This window comes from Leptodactylus fuscus, chromosome 6, assembly GCF_031893055.1.
Source record: "Leptodactylus fuscus isolate aLepFus1 chromosome 6, aLepFus1.hap2, whole genome shotgun sequence".
Lineage (NCBI taxonomy): Eukaryota > Metazoa > Chordata > Amphibia > Anura > Leptodactylidae > Leptodactylus > Leptodactylus fuscus.
Window position 1 is genome coordinate 23,128,717 of NC_134270.1, and position 19,342 is coordinate 23,148,058.

The 19,342-nt window shown below is 47.8% G+C and overlaps 1 protein-coding gene across 1 annotated transcript; it reads left to right on the forward strand.

The window, feature by feature from the left end:
• Nucleotides 1–3,891: 3,891 nt before the first annotated feature.
• Nucleotides 3,892–18,956, forward strand: AXIN2 (axin 2). The gene is made up of 11 exons (XM_075279537.1): nt 3,892–3,989; nt 5,877–6,780; nt 9,210–9,350; nt 10,493–10,595; nt 13,168–13,308; nt 13,576–14,045; nt 14,126–14,293; nt 14,610–14,825; nt 15,587–15,655; nt 16,218–16,388; nt 17,726–18,956. Exons 2-11 carry the CDS (start codon nt 5,969–5,971, stop codon nt 17,850–17,852), a joined length of 2,418 nt encoding a protein of 805 aa, XP_075135638.1. The 5' UTR covers nt 3,892–3,989; nt 5,877–5,968; the 3' UTR covers nt 17,853–18,956.
• The last annotated feature ends 386 nt before the right edge of the window (nt 18,957–19,342 follow it).

Genomic DNA, 19,342 nt, shown 5'->3' on the forward strand with positions numbered 1-19,342 from the left:
CTGGAGTATAATACAGGATAAGTAATGTAATGTATGTACACAGTGACTGCACCAGCAGAATAGTGAGCGCAGCTCTGGAGTATAATACAGGATGTAACTCAGGATCAGTACAGGATAAGTAATGTAATGTATGTACACAGTGACTGTACCAGCAGAATAGTGAGCGCAGCTCTGGAGTATAATACAGGATGTAACTCAGGATCAGTACAGGATAAGTAATGTAATGTATGTACACAGTGACTGTACCAGCAGAATAGTGAGTGCAGCTCTGGAGTATAATACAGGATAAGTAATGTAATGTATGTACACAGTGACTGCACCAGCAGAATAGTGAGCGCAGCTCTGGAGTATAATACAGGATGTAACTCAGGATCAGTACAGGATAAGTAATGTAATGTATGTACACAGTGACTGTACCAGCAGAATAGTGAGCGCAGCTCTGGAGTATAATACAGGATGTAACTCAGGATCAGTACAGGATAAGTAATGTAATGTATGTACACAGTGACTGTACCAGCAGAATAGTGAGTGCAGCTCTGGAGTATAATACAGGATAAGTAATGTAATGTATGTACACAGTGACTGCACCAGCAGAATAGTGAGCGCAGCTCTGGAGTATAACACAGGATGTAACTCAGGATCAGTACAGGATAAGTAATGTAATGTATGTACACAGTGACTGCACCAGCAGAATAGTGAGCGCAGCTCTGGAGTATAATACAGGATAAGTAATGTAATGTATGTACACAGTGATTGCACCAGCAGAATAGTGAGCGCAGCTCTGGAGTATAATACAGGATGTAACTCAGGATCAGTACAGATTAAGTAATGTATGTACACAGTGACTGTACCAGCAGAATAGTGAGTGCAGCTCTGGAGTATAATACAGGATGTAACTCAGGATCAGTACAGGATAAGTAATGTAATGTATGTACACAGTGACTGCACCAGCAGAATAGTGAGCGCAGCTCTGGAGTATAATACAGGATGTAACTCAGGATCAGTACAGGATAAGTAATGTAATGTATATACACAACTGTACCAGCAGAATTGTGAGTGCAGCTCTGGAGTATAATACAGGATGTAACTCAGGATCAGTACAGGATAAGTAATGTAATGTATGTACACAGTGACTGCACCAGCAGAATAGTGAGCGCAGCTCTGGAGTATAATACAGGATAAGTAATGTAATGTATATACACAACTGTACCAGCAGAATAGTGAGTGCAGCTCTGGAGTATAATACAGGATGTAACTCAGGATCAGTACAGATTAAGTAATGTATGTACACAGTGACTGTACCAGCAGAATAGTGAGTGCAGCTTTGGAGTATAATACAGGATGTAACTCAGGATCAGTACAGATTAAGTAATGTATGTACACAGTGACTGTACCAGCAGAATAGTGAGCGCAGCTCTGGAGTATAATACAGGATATAACTCAGGATCAGTACAGGATAAGTAATGTAATGTATGTACACAATGACTGTACCAGCAGAATAGTGAGCGCAGCTCTGGAGTATAATAAAGGATGTAACTCAGGATCAGTACAGGATAAGTAATGTAATGTATGTACACAGTGACTGCACCAGCAGAATAGTGAGCGCAGCTCTGGAGTATAATACAGGATGTAACTCAGGATCAGTACAGGATAAGTAATGTAATGTATGTACACAGTGACTGTACCAGCAGAATAGTGAGTGCAGCTCTGGAGTATAATACAGGATGTAACTCAGGATCAGTACAGGATAAGTAATGTAATGTATGTACACAGTGATAGTACCAGCAGAATAGTGAGCGCAGCTCTGGAGTATAATACAGGATGTAACTCAGGATCAGTACAGGATAAGTAATGTAATGTATGTACACAGTGACTGCACCAGCAGAATAGTTAGTGCAGCTCTGGAGTATAATACAGGATGTAACTCAGGATCAGTACAGGATAAGTAATGTAATGTATGTACACAGTGACTGCACCAGCAGAATAGTTAGTGCAGCTCTGGAGTATAATACAGGATGTAACTCAGGATCAGTACAGGATAAGTAATGTATGTACACAGTGATAGTACCAGCAGAATAGTGAGCGCAGCTCTGGAGTATAATACAGGATAAGTAATGTAATGTATGTACACAGTGACTGCACCAGCAGAATAGTGAGCGCAGCTCTGGAGTATAATACAGGATAAGTAATGTAATGTATGTACACAGTGACTGCACCAGCAGAATAGTGAGTGCAGCTCTGGAGTATAATACAGGATGTAACTCAGGATCAGTACAGGATAAGTAATGTAATGTATGTACACAGTGACTGTACCAGCAGAATAGTGAGCGCAGCTCTGGAATATAATACAGGATGTAACTCAGGATCAGTACAGGATAAGTAATGTAATGTATGTACACAGTGACTGTACCAGCAGAATAGTGAGCGCAGCTCTGGAGTATAATACAAGTCACAGGGAGACCAGTAGGATGTATATATAGATCTATGATCTCATCGCTATATACTCTCACAGCATTTCCTCCAGGCCCCTAAATCAAGTCCTGCTGTGAGGAGACATAATCACAGACATGTGGCCTCTGCTTTGAAGAGTTGCGCACATTCAGGACCTGGCTGTTGGTTTATGTTTTAAAGATAAGCAGGACAGATTTTTTACAGGTTGTGAAACTTCTAGAGATGTGGAGAGGGGCACAAACTTAAATGTAGGTACAACAACATGGATCAGTAAGTGAAACTGCAGTCAAGAAGGAAGAGTTTTGTTAAATTACTTATTAATTATTTGGGGTCAGATTAATCGACCTGCAGATTGTCAGTTTTAGGATCAGTTTCATCTCACAGCACACACACATAGCACCACACAACACTGTGCAAACCTCAAGACACAGCACACATATAGCACCACACAACACTGTGCCAGCCTCATCACATAGCACACACACATAGTACCACACAACATAGTGCCAGCCTCATCACATAGCACACACACACAACACTGCCAGCCTCAACACATAGCACACACATAGTACCACACAACATAGTGCCAGCCTCATAACATAGCACACACACATAGTACCACGCAACATAGTGCCAACCTCATCACATAGCACACACACACACAACACTGTGCCAGCCTCATAACATACCATACATATAGCACCACACAACATAGTGCCAGCCAGCCTCATCACACAGCACACTATAGTACTGCACAACATAGTGCCAGCCTCATCACATAGCACACACACACAGTACCACATAACATAGTGCCAGCCTCATCACATAGCACACACACACAGTACCACATAACATAGTGCCAGCCTCATCACATAGCACACACACACACAGTACCACATAACATAGTGCCAGCCTCATCACATAGCACATATATAGCACCACACAACACTGTGCCAGCCTCATCACACATATAGTACCACAAAACACAGTGCCAGCCTCATCATACAGCACACATATAGCACCACACAACATAGTGCCAGCCTCATCTTACAGCACAGCACCAGTCTCAATACACACACAGTCCCTGCTAGATCTCATAGTGCCAGTCTTATCACACAGCTCGGTGCCAGCCTTCTCTTCTAGCTGCAGTGTCTATTCTCTAATGGTGGGTTGTGCTGTATTCTACTCTTAGGGCCCCCCAATACCCTCCTCCAGGCCTAGCGAGCCCCCCAGCAGCAGGCCTCTTTGATGTTGCTGGGCCTTTGATGTCAGCAGCAGTGTGTGTGTCCTAGTGCAAGGTGGCACAGTGTGACAGCTGTATATCACTGCTGCTCCCTCCTCCCATCCTGCAGCCTCCTCCTCCTCCCGCAGCCTCCTCCTCTCCCTCCCTCCCCAGCCCCTGTGATGTGTAAGGAGCTCTGCATGCTGCACCAGGGGTCAGTTGTTGCACAGGGCTGGGACGGATCTGTGCCAGGATGGTTTCACTGCTACATGGGGACTGGTGAGGAGCTGCCCGATGCCAGGATGGCTGCACTAAGGTAATGGTGCCAGAGCTTCCGCCGCCTCTCATTGGATTTATGGCTTCCAAGGCTGGAACTTCTCCAATCCCAGATGATGTATAGAAGCCTACAACCCCCAAGCCAGGATTATTGGGATGTCGGTGCATTGTGTTGTTTTGCTGCTTCTGATCCGGATGTTGCAGGTGTCAACCTGATACATTGTATTTGCTGTGTGGACCTCATACAATGTATCTGCTGAGTGGCCTGATACAATGTATCTGCTGTGCTGTTACCATTAATGGATCTATTTATTATGAGTATTTTGTGACTTGTCTGTGCTGCCTCCTGCCATCCTATACAATGTGCTGGTGTATACTGTATGGCAAGAGAACCAGGCATCCTATATGATGTGCTGTGGTATATTGTATGGCAGGATAACCAAGCAATGCTATATGATGTGCTGAGGTGTATAGCTAGAGAGCCGGCATCCTACATGATGTGATGGGATATATGGCTGGTGAGCCTGGCACCGAATCTAATGTGCTGGAAGTGTATGGCAGAAGAGCTGGCTATTGTATACAATATACTAGGGTGTATGGCAGGTAAGCCAGGTATCCTACATGATGTGCTGGAGTATATGGTTGACGAGCGTGGCATCCTATATGATGTGCTGAGGCATATGCTTGGCAAGCTGAGCATCCTATATGGCATGATGAGTTGTATGGCAAGTGAGCCGGGCTTTATATATGACATGCTGGAATGTATTACAGATGACCCAGGGAATCCTATATGATGTACTGGGGCATATGGCAGGCAAGACAGACATCCTATATGACAGGCTGGGTTGTACGGCAGGCAAACTGGTTATCTTATATGACATGCTGGGGTGTATGTTTGCATGCCGGGCATCCTATATGATGTACTGGGGTGGATGGCAGGTGAGCTAGGCATCCCATATCATGTGCTGGGTTGTAAGGCAGGTGAACCAGACATCCTATATGACGTGTTGGGTTGTATGGTTGGCAAGCAGGGCATTTTTTATGATGTATGGGGGTGTATGACAGGAAAAGCCATGATTCTGCTGCTTTTATGGAGTAGTTTATATGGATTAGGTATGTTGGGGTGCAGCGGGTGCAGGGGCTGCAGGTTTACTCCGATTTTCATGTGCTCCCTCACTGAATATTTGACAATTTGCTGGTGAGCACAGTGTTTTATGCTGGAGGGGGAGACCGCCTCTGATATTAATCTAAGAATCAGAACCAGATGCCGGGGAGGGGGCGCTGCCGCTGCGGGGAGGAGAACTCTCCAAAATGAGTTTCACCTGCGGACGTCTCCAGTGCATCCAAAATCCTCCTCAGATCCTGGTTCCTTTCATGCCACTACTGACACATGTTCTATGAGAACAAGATGGGCACAAGCCTCCCAGTAAGTGAGCACAGGGGCTAATGATGGGGTACACGTGTTCCCTTTTTCTGGCAATATTTCCAGTAGCCATGGCACCATGTTCAGGGCACCCTACCCATGAGGTATCTATTTTCAGTATGTGACCAGGTCTAGGTGCAGGGGGACAGGGGCATGGACAATAGGGGGCGTCTATGAATACTGGGGTACTGAAGGCTATGTGGATAGTGGGGGGCAGGGGCTGTATGGACAGCAGGTGGTGGGGGACTGGGAACTCTGGGGAGCAGGGAGCAATATGGACAGAGAAGAGCTGGGAGATCTATGGTGAGGAGGTGGCAGGGGGCTCCATGGACAGTGGGGGGCTGCCTCCCATTCGGTGGCCTCTTTTGAAGGCGCCCTGTGATTTGCATTGTCTCTTCTTTGCTCTCTGCGGCTGCTGCGAGGACTTGAAAAGCCTGTTTACTTTGCCTTTTGATGTTGGGCGGATCTGGTTTTGATTAGATCAATACTTTCTTTCATTTCCAGAGAGAAGACGACTCGCAGGATCCCCTGCTGACTTGAGAGAGGGAGAGCAGATTACACAGGAATTCAGAACATACAATACAAATTAAAGAGCCATGAGCGCCGGAGCCGCGCTGGTGACTCATCTCACCGACCAGAGCAGCAGCTTCAGGGAAGACGCCCCACGGCCGCCTGTGCCAGGGGAGGAAGGCCAGACGCCGTGCCCACTTCCCACCAAAAGCCAAAGATCAAAGTCTGTGTCACTTTCCGCCAACCCCAGGAGGAATGAGGATGGTTTGGGGGAGCCGGAAGGGAGTGCATCCCCGGATTCTCCTCTGGTCAGATGGACCAAGTCCCTGCATTCCTTACTGGGGGACCAGGATGGTGCCCATCTCTTCCGGACCTTCTTGGAGAGGGAGAAATGTGTGGATACGTTAGACTTCTGGTTTGCCTGCAATGGATTCAGGCAGATGGACCTCAAGGATGCCAAAACTGTTAGGGTGGCCAAAGCTATCCACAAGAGGTACATCGAGAACTATAGCGTGGTGGCCAAACAGCTCAAGCCTGCAACCAAAGTCTTCATAAGGGATTGTATTAAGAAACAGCAGATTGACTCCACCATGTTTGACCAAGCTCAGGCTGAGATCCAAGGCTTGATGGAGGACAATGCTTACCAGATGTTCCTGACCTCTGATATTTACCTTGAATATGTCAGAACTGGGGGGGAGAATGCTGCTTATGTCAATGCCATGGGCCCCGGGAGCTTAAAGCTGGTCAGTGGCTATCTGCCCACCCTGAACGAGGAGGAGGAACTCAACTGTGTAGACCTCAAACCCAAAGGCTCGCCATCTGTGGTGGGGCTGTCCAGCAAATCATTGAGGGCAACTGCAAGTTCGCGAGCCAAGGAAACCATAGACAGTTGCTACAGGTAGGACATCATGTCAATGTATGGCCTGCAACCGTCCATTGGTTACAATGTGCCGACCAATACAGTCTTTAGGGTCCATGTTACCCCATTTTTTTGATTGTTTCATCTAATATGTTGGGGTCTCCTTAGCGTCAGCAGGACAGGTGGGGGACATTTTAGTAGTTGTCATGCTGAGGCCTCATCATCGATTGGATCCAGTAGGTCATGTACTTGGCTCTGTGTACATATATTCTCCCCAGTATCTCCAGAACTGTTGTTTTAGGCTCCAGGTGATTGGTTTTGGTTGATCTTTTGCATTGTAAGTAGTGAGGCCAAGGATGACCACCATGAGAGTTGGGTAACCTCAAAACTGAAGGTGCGCACAGCTGTTACCCTCATGACCCCACATGAACTCAGCTGGACATGCAGACTGAATGTAGCAGGGCGCCCTCTGCTGGGAAAAACCAAACCTACACCAGCAGCGAATCCTTCACTATCGTATACATACTCCTGACAGCTGGTATGGGGCCCAGAGACTGAGGGACCCTTCGGAGACAGGGATGTTAGTCCTGCAGTAGTGTCTAACATTACAGAGTCTCCTGTGACTAGGTGGCCTACACATACACTGTGGGCCCATTTTATACTTTGTTATGGGGCCCCTGGTCTGAGAAGTGCGCATCTGTTTACTGCGCTGTGCAATATGCTGTCGCTATTTAGGCAGTGGATCAGACATACATGCTGATAAAATACATACTAAATACATATCTAAATTAGTGTGATGTACAAGGAGTCCCAGCAGCCGCCCTGCCCCCTGCAATGATGGGAGTTATGTAGAGGCAGGCCCTTGGGATCCTGTTATTCCTAGATGTGATGGCATCATTCATGGACAACATTATAGAGATATGCAGTGATACTTATAGTCCTCCATATAATCCATATAAACCCTTCTCCACCTCATTTCATATTTGCCCCTCTCCCCCTTATTTACCCGGGTGACTCATCATAAGAGCAGCATCTAACTCCATGGCCAGAGAAAATGACTTGTCTACACGTGAAGGGGTTAATGCTTCAAAGTGCAAGAAGACTCAAAGGAATGTCTTGTCTTTGAAGTGGGATGACGGGAAGTCTGCCTCCTCTGATCTGTAGTATAACTACAGATTGTATGTAATATATGGAGATCAGAGGATACCGACTGCTATATCTGCAGACTGTATGTAATATATCCAGATCAGAGGATACAAACTGGTATAACTACAGATTGTATGTAATATATGGGGAGCAGAGTATACAGATCAGTATAACTGCAGACAGCATGTTATATAGGGTGGCGATCAGAGGATACAGACTGGTATAACTGCAGACTATATGTAATATATGGCGATCAGATGATACAGACTGGTATATCTGCAGACTGTATGTAATATATCCAGATCAGAGGATACAGACCGGTATAACTGCAGACTATATGTAATATATGGCGATCAGAGGATACAGACCAATATAACTACAGACTTTATAGAATATATTGTCATCAGAGGATACAGACTGGTGTATCTGCAGACTGTATGTAATATATGGCAATCAGAGGATACAGACCAGTATAACTACAGACTTTATGTACTATCTGACCATCAGGGTATACAGACTGGTGTATCTGCAGACTGTATGGAATACATGGAGATCAGAGGATACAGACTGCTATAACTACAGACTCTATGGAATATATTGCCATCAGAGGATATAGACCGGTGTATCTGCAGAATGTTATGTAATATGTGGAGATCAGAGGATACAGACCGGTATAACTACAGACTATACATAAAATATGGCGATCAGAGGATACAGACCGATGTATCTGCAGACTGTATGCAATATATGGTGATCACAGGATACTGACTGACATAGGCATAACTTGAAGCTCATGGGCCCTAGGGCAAAATCTCTAAAGGAGTCCCTAAACACTATGCATCATTTAGAATAGTGGGGCCCCATCACATTCCTGGCCCCCTGAATGCTTCCTCTGCACCTACTATTGCTACATCCCTACAGACCAGTGTATCTCCAGACTGTTTGCAATATAGAAAAATCAGAGGATACAGACTGGTATATCTACAGACTGTATGTAATATATGGCGATCAGAGGATACAGCCCAATGTATCTACAGACCGTATGTACTAAATGGAGATAAGAAGATTCAGATGGGTATAACAAGGATGGAGGAGGGTATGGAGCTGCAGTTTTATTTATCTGTCTGTGAGGCTTCATGCTGTGAGAGGAGAGGGGGCGCTCTGGAGGGACATCTATTTGCTCAAAGCACACAGCCCAATTCTGATATCACACCAGGAAGAGCCTTGTTCCCTTGATACGGCACATATATAATACATATAGATATGTATACTATTCTGGATTTCTTGGTTATTTAGTGTTAAAATTGTTCTGTCTCTTTAAGGTCATACAAGAGGAACGACCCCATTAATCCTTACCATGTCAATTCAGGATATGTGTTTGCTCCAGCCACCAGCGCCAACGAAAGCGAGATCTCCAGTGACGCTATGACGGATGACTCCATGTCGATGACAGACAGCAGCATGTAAGTAGCGCTCTTATCTTGTATAGAGCACAGGTCATGAGGGCTGTGACATCACAACACCCTAAATGTAAAGATCACCTTCTCCCTGTATACACTGCTCTACAACCTTTATATCTGGGGGCCACAGGACCACGGGGGGCGAGGCGCACTGACCCTTATCTTCCAGGCTTTGATGTTAGCGGGATGAGAGGTAGTGGCCAGAGCCGCCTGATACACCCGCAATTCAATCTGATTTCAGAGGTGCTGCTAAACTATTTTTGGTTTGGGTCACGGACTGGAGAGCGTCTGCAGTCAGAGTGTCCTGCCAAAGCACGACTACCCAGCTGTGTGCCTGCCACCCAACGCCAAGGGTTAAACGTCCTGCCAACCTGCCTTCAGCTGTATACAAATATATACACACACAATCTGTGGCCAGGGCTGCAAAAATCACATAGCAAAAAAGCAGTCTACCCATCATCCTCCAGTGTATGTAGAAAAGTGGTACCGTGGTGCCCTCTTGTGGCAGCAGCAAAGATTGCAGGCTGACAACCTTCACCATCTCCTGGTTCTGATCCCTGGGATTGTACTACATTCTACAGGGCTGTCCTGGCGGGACTACATCCCTTTACCACTCAGACTGGATCACATCCTTCTACCAACCCAGCAGAACCACATAGTTATACCTCTACTGACCCGGCAGGACCACTTCCCTCTACTGACCCGGCAGGACCACATCCCTCTATTGCTGCTCTGGCAGGAGCACATCCTTCTACCACCCTGGCAGGACCACTTCCCTCCATGGCCGCCCTAACAGGAGCCCATCCCTCTGACGACCTGGCAGGGCCACATACCTCTGCCATCCTCAGCAAAACCACATCCCTCTACTGACCCGACAGGACTACATCCCTCTGCTGCTGCTCTGGACCACTTCCTTCCATGGCCGGCCTAGCAGGAACACATCCTTCTGCCACACCACGCAGGGCTACTTCCCTCTGTTGCCCCGGCAGTACCACTACCCCTATGGCCCCGGCAGTACCACATCCCTTTGCTGTCCCAACAGGACCACTACCCCATTGCCCCAGCAGTACCACATCCCTCTGGTGCTTTGGTGGGACTACATCCTGCTGCTGCTCTGACCCTTCCCTCTGGTTTCTCTCTGGCAGGGATGGCATTCCTCCATACCGTTCCAGCAACAAGAAGCAGCTGCAGAGAGAGATGCATCGCAGCGTCAAAGCCAATGGGCAGGTGGTTCTACCTCATTTCCCAGTAAGTGCGGCTGCGGGACAGTTCTTGTTATTTCCTCTTATCTGACCCTTAGGAGGCCGTGTGAGCTGTGAAGAATTGATGAGCAGTGATCAGTATGCAGGCAATATGGCGGCTGCTCAGTGGGTGGCTGTTGTCTTTATGGTGGGCTCCTTGGTTTACCTTGACACTGTACCTGCATGGCTATAAGGTGGTGTATATGACCCGAGGCTGTGCGATGGGCGGTCGTCAGTTGGTTTCAATGGTTTCCTTGTATCATTGGGTCATGTATGAGATGAAAGCAGGGACCCCAGAGATGGCTGCTAGGGGCCACAGTGTAGTGGGGAACAGTCTGTAATAAGAGCCAGAGCTGTGATGGAATCTGCTGATGCCTGTTTGGTTGTCTCTTTCCTGCTTTATCTGTCTCTTTTCTTCCACTGCTGCAGACCATTACTGTCCTGTCTCTTCCTGCTTCTTGACTATCTCTCTCTCTATGACTCTCTTACCCTCCTTATAACGCTCTACTCCTCTGTCTCTTCCTCTCTCTTGGCTGTCTCTTGGTATGACTCTCTATCTTTTCTTCCAGGTGACCCTCTAATCCTTTTTCTCTTCTTCTCTCTTGACAGTCTCTCTCTATGTCTCTTTTTTCTTCCATGTGAACCACTCATCCTTTGTCTTTTCCTCCCTTCTTGCTGTCTCTCTCTCTTCTAGACTCTCCTCTGCAATGTGACCCTGTAACTCTCTGATTCTTCCTGCTTCTTGGCTGTTTCTTCCCATGCCTTTCCTCTCATGTCTTCCATGTGTCCCTCTAATTCTCATTCTCCATGGATCTCTTTCTCATCTATCATGTCACTCTCTAATCCTCTGTCTCTTCCTCGTTTGTCTCTCTCCATGACTCTGTCTTTCTCGTCCTCAATGTGACCGGCTCTGTCTCTTCCTTTCTCTTGGCTGTCTCAATGACTGTTTCTCCTGTTTTCCATATGGCCTTCTAATCCTCAGTCTCTTCCTTGTCTTTGGGTTGTCTCTCTATGCCATTGTGTCACCTTTCACTCTCTAAGGCTAGGTTCACACCTCCAATGACTGTTTTGGGCTCTGTCAGATTTCTTGTCTATCATTTTGCTTGTCCAGGATTTTTTATGGTTTATCGGACTGAGGCTCTTATCATAAATGTGAACTAAGTCGAAGCCGCTGTCTCTTTCTATCTCATATCTGATACACTCTCTCTTTCATCTTTATGGTTACTCTCTAATCCTCTGTCTCTTTGATCATCTGTGTGATCCTCTAAACTCTATGCCTTTGGCTGTCTCTCTCCATGTCTCTGCCTCTCTCTTTTGTCTTCTTTGTAACCCTCTAATCCTGTCTCATATTCTCTCTTGACTGTCTCTCTGGCTTTTTCTTATATCTACTGTATGTGACTCTCTATTTCTTTGACTCTTCCTGCCTGTATCTCGTCTGTCTCTTCGTCTGACTGTCTCAGCCGGTTTTCTCTCTCTTCCTGACTCTACTGTCTGTCTCTTTCTCACCGTCCTCTTCCTCTGGCTGTCTCAACCACCTCTCTCTTTCTGCCTGCCTTGTGCTTGTCTCTTCCTTAGGCTTTCCATGCCATCCCTCTCTCTCTCTTCCTGGACCGCTTCTGTCTTCCACCTGTTTCTTCTTCTGCCTGTCACAACCTTTTCTCTATATGTATATGTCTCGTGCCTGTCACTTCCTCTAGCTGTCTCAGTCTCCTCTCTCCTGTCCCTTCTCTTGATGTCTCAGCCACTTGTCTTTCTCTCTGCTTGCTTCACTCTATCTCCCACCCGTCTCTTCTCTCTTGACTGTCTCTCTTTCTGTCTCCTGTCTGTCTCTTCCTCTGACTGTCTCACCATCCTCTCTTTGTCTCTCACCTGTCTCTTCTTCTGACTTGTCTCAGCCATCTGTCTCTATATCTCCTGTCTGTGTCTTCCTCTGGCTGTCTCATTCACCACTCTCTCTCTTTCTGTCTCTAACCGATCTCTTCCTCTGACTGTCTCTGCCACCTCTTTCTCTATGTGACTCCTGTATGTCTCTTCTTCTGGATGTCTCCGCTGCCCCCATCTCTCTCTCTATCTCCCTCTCTTCTTTCCTGACACTGTCTCTTCCTCAGTCTCCTCTCTCGCTCCCACCGATCTCTTCCTGTGGCTCTCTCAGCCTATTACTCTCTCTCTCCCGTCTGTCTCTTCCTCTGGCCTCTTCAGCCTGCTCTCTCTCTGTCTCTTGCCTGTCTCGGCAGCCCCTCTCTCTCTCTTCTGCGTGGTCCCCTCCCCTCTTGCAGCTTTTTTTGATGTCTGACAAGTGTCTTTGAAGATTTGCCGCTGCGGCGCGGCTCCTGATAGGCTGGTTGTAGTACAGAAGGAACAAGCGGGGTTCCACAGAGTGTAACCAACTGCTAGTGCCGTAGGCGAGGGCTGCTGGGCAGGATGCCTCTCCGTGAAGCCATCGCTCCGGCTGATAAATATCCAGAGCAGTCACACAGCCGCTTCGCTTCTCTCTACCTCTGTCAGAGATGCAACGGAACGGCGGCGGCAGCAGCTCCCTCTAAACCATGCCTGTCTCTTCTTCTTTCCGCTCTCCATAGAGGACGCACCGGCTGCCCAGAGAGATGACCCCGGTAGAACCGGCAGTGTTTGCGGCTGAGCTCATCGCCCGGCTGGAGAAGGTTAAACAGGAGCAGGAGACGATGCACACGCTAGAGGAAAGGCTACAGCAGATCAAAGAGGTACGAGGCGCCGCTGCCGATCTGCCGGCTCGGCGGGTCTTTTCTTGTGCTGCAGGGTCTCGTGTTTCATCTTCTCTGCAGAATAGTCAGTACCGTGTTTTGTTAGCGGACAGTCTTGATCCTCCAGACCCGTCATCAAGGTTTTCTATACGGAATAGTGATAAGGTTATGTGGCCCCGAAACAGCTCCTGTCAAGCACCAATATATATTAACCATTCGTTGTTCGGTAGAACGTTGCCACTCATCGTTTCACATTTTTGGTTCCAGGAAGAAGAACGAGAGGAGTGTGAGACCCCAATCTGCTTCCAGACACCCCATGATCCTGCCACCTCTAGCCACCAGCCCCTCACCCTGATATCCTGTGATGACGACCCACAGGCCATCCTAGACGACCACTTATCGCGAGTCTTAAAGACGCCTGGCTGTCAGTCTCCACCTGGTGCGGGGCGATCCCGCTCCCCTGACCGTTCTCGAATCCTGAGGCCTACAGCTGTGGTACAGTCAGTGCCCTGCCCTATGCTCACCAAGAGCTTTATCACCAAACAGACAACCAAACATGTCCACCACCACTACATCCATCACCACACTGTGCCCAAGACGAAAGAGGAGATCGAGGCGGAGGCGGCACGCAGGGTGCAGTGTCTCTGCTCCAGTCCTGCCGACTACTGCTGCTACTTGAAGAGCAGGACGCACTGCAGAGGTTTGGACCCGCCACTCCTGCACATGGACACCGCAGGGTAAGAACTGGTTCCATAGCATGTGCTGCCATCTCTGACTACCGCTGAATTAGATCCTGACATTTCCCTTTTGTCTGCAGGTGTCGCTCTGGCGCCTTGTCCAAGAGGAAGGTTATATCTGACCACTCGGGGGAGGGTGGAGTAGATGGCACCACCATTATATACCAGCTTCCTGTGGAAGAGCACTTACCGTGGCAAAGGGTGGTGGAGTGCGAGAACGAGCGTCCGAGCAAGCACAGATCTCACAGGTACCGGACTGGGACGTGGACTGTGGGTGGCGAGCTGGGACAGGTTTATGTACAATCTCCATGGGGTAACAGTGTAGTTCCGGTGTATATTTGTGGCTGTTGGGGGCAGATTTGTGTGCAGTCTCCATGGGGTAATGGCTTAGATCGGATGTATACTTATAGCTGGCTGGGGAAGGTTTATGCACAGTGTCCAAGGGGTAACGGCTTAGATTGGCTGGTGTATGGTAATGTTTGGACGGGGCGAGTTTATGCCCGGTCTCCATGCCACCTTCTGTCCGTCCTCTATATGACACTGACCTGTTCATCATATTTGCAGTGCACAGAACATTAAGAGGAGCGCACCCTGTGAGACCACCCGAGCCTCATCAGCAGAGCGCCCGCCGCGCCATCACCAGTGGAGCACCCCTAGTGGCCACCCTAGAAGCCAGCAGTCCCCACAGGTCCAGGACACAACAGTAGTGTCAGTCAACACACTTGCTCAGCTGGAGGAGGCATGCAGGAGGCTGGCAGAGGTGTCCAAAGCAAAACAAAGGTGAGGACCCCCTTTATAATCAGATGACCCTCTGCCCTCTTGGATACTGTGTGGCCCATTATACAATGCTGACTTCCCCCCCAAAACTCTATTGTAAATGTTAGTCGTGAATCCAATAACTTTGAAAAAGAGGTGCAAGGTGCTGATGCCTCATTCCTACCAGACCTGCCAGTCTGATGCATTATGGGCAAGCTCGCTCCAGTGCCAACATGCTACCTGTGGCTGTCATAACCACAAGTGTTGACACGATGCATGTGAATGAGCCCCATGGGTGCGGATCGGTGGTTCCAACATCTGTCACGTCCGATCTTAGTAGATCATGGTTGCTGTCAAGTTATCGGACGCAGCCAGAGGCTCACTCAGTTGGATGTCACTTCCGTGGGCGGGGCGGAGAGTGTAGGTAACACTGGAGGCCACTTCAAAGCTGCCCCTCCCCCGCCTGTTTACCCAGCATCGTGCCGGACCCCCCATGTCTTCTTCCTCTTCATCAGGCCGCCGCTTGCTCGCTCTCCCGCTGTCTGCACTACCTGCTGCTCCAGAAATTCTAGACATGAAACGCGCAGCTGGAGCAAGCGCCTCCGACTTGTCGGTTTTTTCCCATCTGCTCAGCAACTTTTTCTTTGTTTTATTCATTTCTGTTTTTACTCTGAGTTTTAGCAACATGAAGATGGCGGCAGCGGTGTATATATAACTAGGCACCGCCACCCATAACACTTCGGAGCTGCGCGTTTTTGTAATTTTCTGATCATTGTCTTTTCCAGGTGTCCAGCATCCAGTCACCAGCGCAGTCACTCAGTGCCATGTCCAGGCGGGGGCGCCGCATCACAGGAGTAAGTAGCATCAGCATGAATGGCGCAAATAATATCCCATTGAAGCAGCCACTCATAATGGCCGCCACCACCACCGCTTTCTGCCATGTTATGCTGTGTCCGGACCATACCGGATTCTGCAATCGTACCAGATATTATGGGCAGATGTACCGACAGCCATACTGATAAAGAACTGATGTCACCTGATCTACACCCCTTTAAGGGCCAGTGCCGTCCCCTGTAGACTGTATAGACTTTCAGGTTTCCAGGATCTCTGCTTGCTGTCAGTAAATGTTCTGCTTTGTGCGCAGCGTTGGTGTAGGCGGCAGGGAAAGCAATAAAGCCGCAGCTCCGTCACCCTGTAGCCCCCAACCACTCCTTGTCCTTATAAAGGGCAGACATGTTGTTTATATGAAATGCCCCTCCAGAGCGGATGTTTTCTTACTGCCTATACGAGGCAGCTCCAATTCATATCATGCGCTTGCTCTCTGTTATCAGCCACGTAGATGGACATTTCATGCAATGCTGCTGTTCTCTGTTGTCAGTCATGGATATTTCATAGTAATGTTTATTTCTGTTGCAGACACAAAGAACCAAAGAGACTGCAGAGCGCCCCCCCTCTAGCGGCCGCCGGTGAGCTGACGGTTACGTACTTCTTCTGTGGGGAGGAGATCCCGTACCGGCGCATGTTGCGGGCGCACAGCCTGACCTTGGGGCACTTCAAAGATCAACTCAGCAAAAAAGGCAATTATAGGTACGAAGCCCGAACTATCCCCGTGTAAGGACGCTACCGCCCTGACCGCGTGAGTCCAACCTTCACCTGGGGCTGTACGTCACCCGCTATCACTGACTCCACCCTCCATGTCCATCATCTGCTGAGGTTGGGGGGTGTTTTTGGGTTCACTGTCTGTTGATCTCCTTAGCGTCTATGGTGACCTTAAGCAGGATTTGTACATTGTCTTTTGACAGAAGTGGAGCAGTAACGCAAAAATCACACAGCACTGTTCTAGTCACATGACTCTGCGTGATACAAGTCACCATCAGCCCCATTTGTTAGGACCTACATTAACTAAAAGATACCTCGACATTAAGCGATATAATCTCATAATGTACAGAACCTGACAGAGATGTCGGGTTTGTTCAGGGCCGCTCATATGTACGACCTCCCTGCGACATTGACTAGGCATGTCTGATCTGTATGAACAGGAGCAGAGACCATGTAGTTATGTCTACTCTGTATGGAGATGGCTTCCGGCAGCACAATGTCAGTACAGACATGATCAGTCATAATCCATTTACCAGTCCCACAAGTACAGAGCCGACATGACCAATCAAACCATTTACCTATCTCATGAATGCAGTGTAGACATGACCAATCAATCTATTCACTGATCTCACAGTCATGACCAATCATAACCAATGAATCCACTCACTAATTCCACGTATACTGTGCAGACATGACCAACTCATTCATCGATTTTACCCATACACAGGCATGATCTCACCCATAGTGAGAAGACATGACGCATCCATTCATTGATCTCACCCATAGTGACAAGATATGACCCATCCATTCACTGATCCCACCCTTACTGAGTAAACATGACCCATCCATTCACTGATCCCACCTATACTGAGAAGACTTCACCAATCCATTCATTGATCTCACCCATAGTGAGAAGACATGACCCATCCATTCTCTGATCCCACCCATACTGAGAAGACTTAACCAATCCATTCTCTGATCCCACTCATACAGACCAGACATGACCCATCCATTCTCTGATCCCACCCATACAGACCAGACATGACCAATCCATTCACTCACATTCCTCAGTCCTACTCATGCAGACTAGAAAGGACCAATCAATCTATTTGTTGATCCCATCCATACAGAGCAGATATGACCAATCAATCCTTAAAGTTGCCAATATAAACCTATCCAGGCCCCACCCATGATTGTAAAGCTTAGCTCTGTTTGCTTCTGGAGAGCCCCTTTAAGGCAGGTATCACACGTGTCAGTCACTTTCCTATTATTTTGGAGATGTTTTGTCCATATTTTTCTCTCACTGTCTGATCTCCACATTTCAGGTATTATTTTAAGAAAGCCAGCCAGGAGTTTGACTGCGGCGCGGTGTTTGAGGAGATCTGCGACGACAACGCCATTCTCCCGCTGTACGAGGGACGGGTCCTTGGTAAAGTGGAGCGCATTGACTGAACAGCGCTGACTGGCATAGATCACTCTATTAAAGGCCCAAGGCCTCTTCTCACCGTATGGCGTAGTTACCTGCCGCACAACAGGTCACGTCTCCGCCCCAAATAGCACTCCATGTGTGTCCCGGCCTGAGGAGCCAAGTCTGTCACTCCAAAACCTAGGAGATGGGACATGGAGTTGTCGCAGTGGGAGGAGCCGCCACTCTACCAGTCTGTGAGTTGGATTATTTATTACTGAGGGGAGCGTCACCACTATAGACTGTCACATGACCAGGAGGACAACGACAAGTCTGGAATCAAGCTAGAACCGTGCCCCCTCGCTTCTGCAGACCGAATGGACTTTCCCAGGACTCGAGGAGCGCTCCGGCCGTTCATGCGCGCTCCGCGGCCATTTTGATGCTGCTTGTACAACTTTGGCAAAATGTTTTGCGCATTTGCCATGGTGTCGTTTGGTGCCTTTATGTTGTTCGCCCTTTGTACAGACCCCCCTTCTATTTATTTTAATAAAGTTTCTGCCCCCCCCTCCCATCCCTATCACCTGCATCAGATTTAACATGAAATATTCTAATTTATTCATTCAGATGCCTGACCGCTGCTGTAGACGCGTTCACAGCCTTCCACCATTCCTACTCATCTATCATAATAGATCTGGGCTGGAGGTTACGATTAATGGCGGCCCTGCTTCTAGGAAGCGTCAGGTGATCGTATCATAAAGAAATCAACGTCATCTGACCGGCGCCATGCAAATATGCAAATAAGCCTCAGCCGCCCTCATTCATATTCTATTGTGTAACACCCCGTCCCTGCCCAGCGGGATTGGGTTGAATTACGTCTTCCATACCCTGCTCTGATAGATGTAAGATGGCGGACCAGAAGCTGTGACGCTCTCCGCCAGTAGGAGGCGGCCAGTCCATGTTACGTGACCCAGTCTAGATAGCAGCTGTATAGTGTGTACATACCGGAAGTGATTGCACTAATTCTAGTGTGACCGACCCATCAGCAGATATCACCCTCATGTGTAGGGTCACCTACGTATCATGTCCCCGCCCTCCCCGTCCCTCGGAGCTCCTCCCCCTGTAAATTATATAAAGAGTAGAGCAAAATAACGACCAGAAGGATTGTAATAAAGAAATGGCGCATTTATTAAAAGTTTTATATTTTTCAAATTTATATGTGTCTGTGTGTAAATGAGGGGTGGGAAGTTGTACTGTGCAGAGTCCATACGTTCAAACTACACCCAGGACGGGGTACTGTGCATTGCTTATATATAGAGACCAGAAGAAGAGATAGTATATTGCATCCATATATATCCATATATACAGGACAAGAGCAGTATACATGTGTGTGTGTGTATGTAATGTTATATATATATATATATATATATATATATATATATATATATATATATATAACAAGAGAAGTGGTACTGTGCAGTGTCCTTATATACAGAATAACAGCAGTTACTGAGCATTACACCCAGTACACAGGACATGA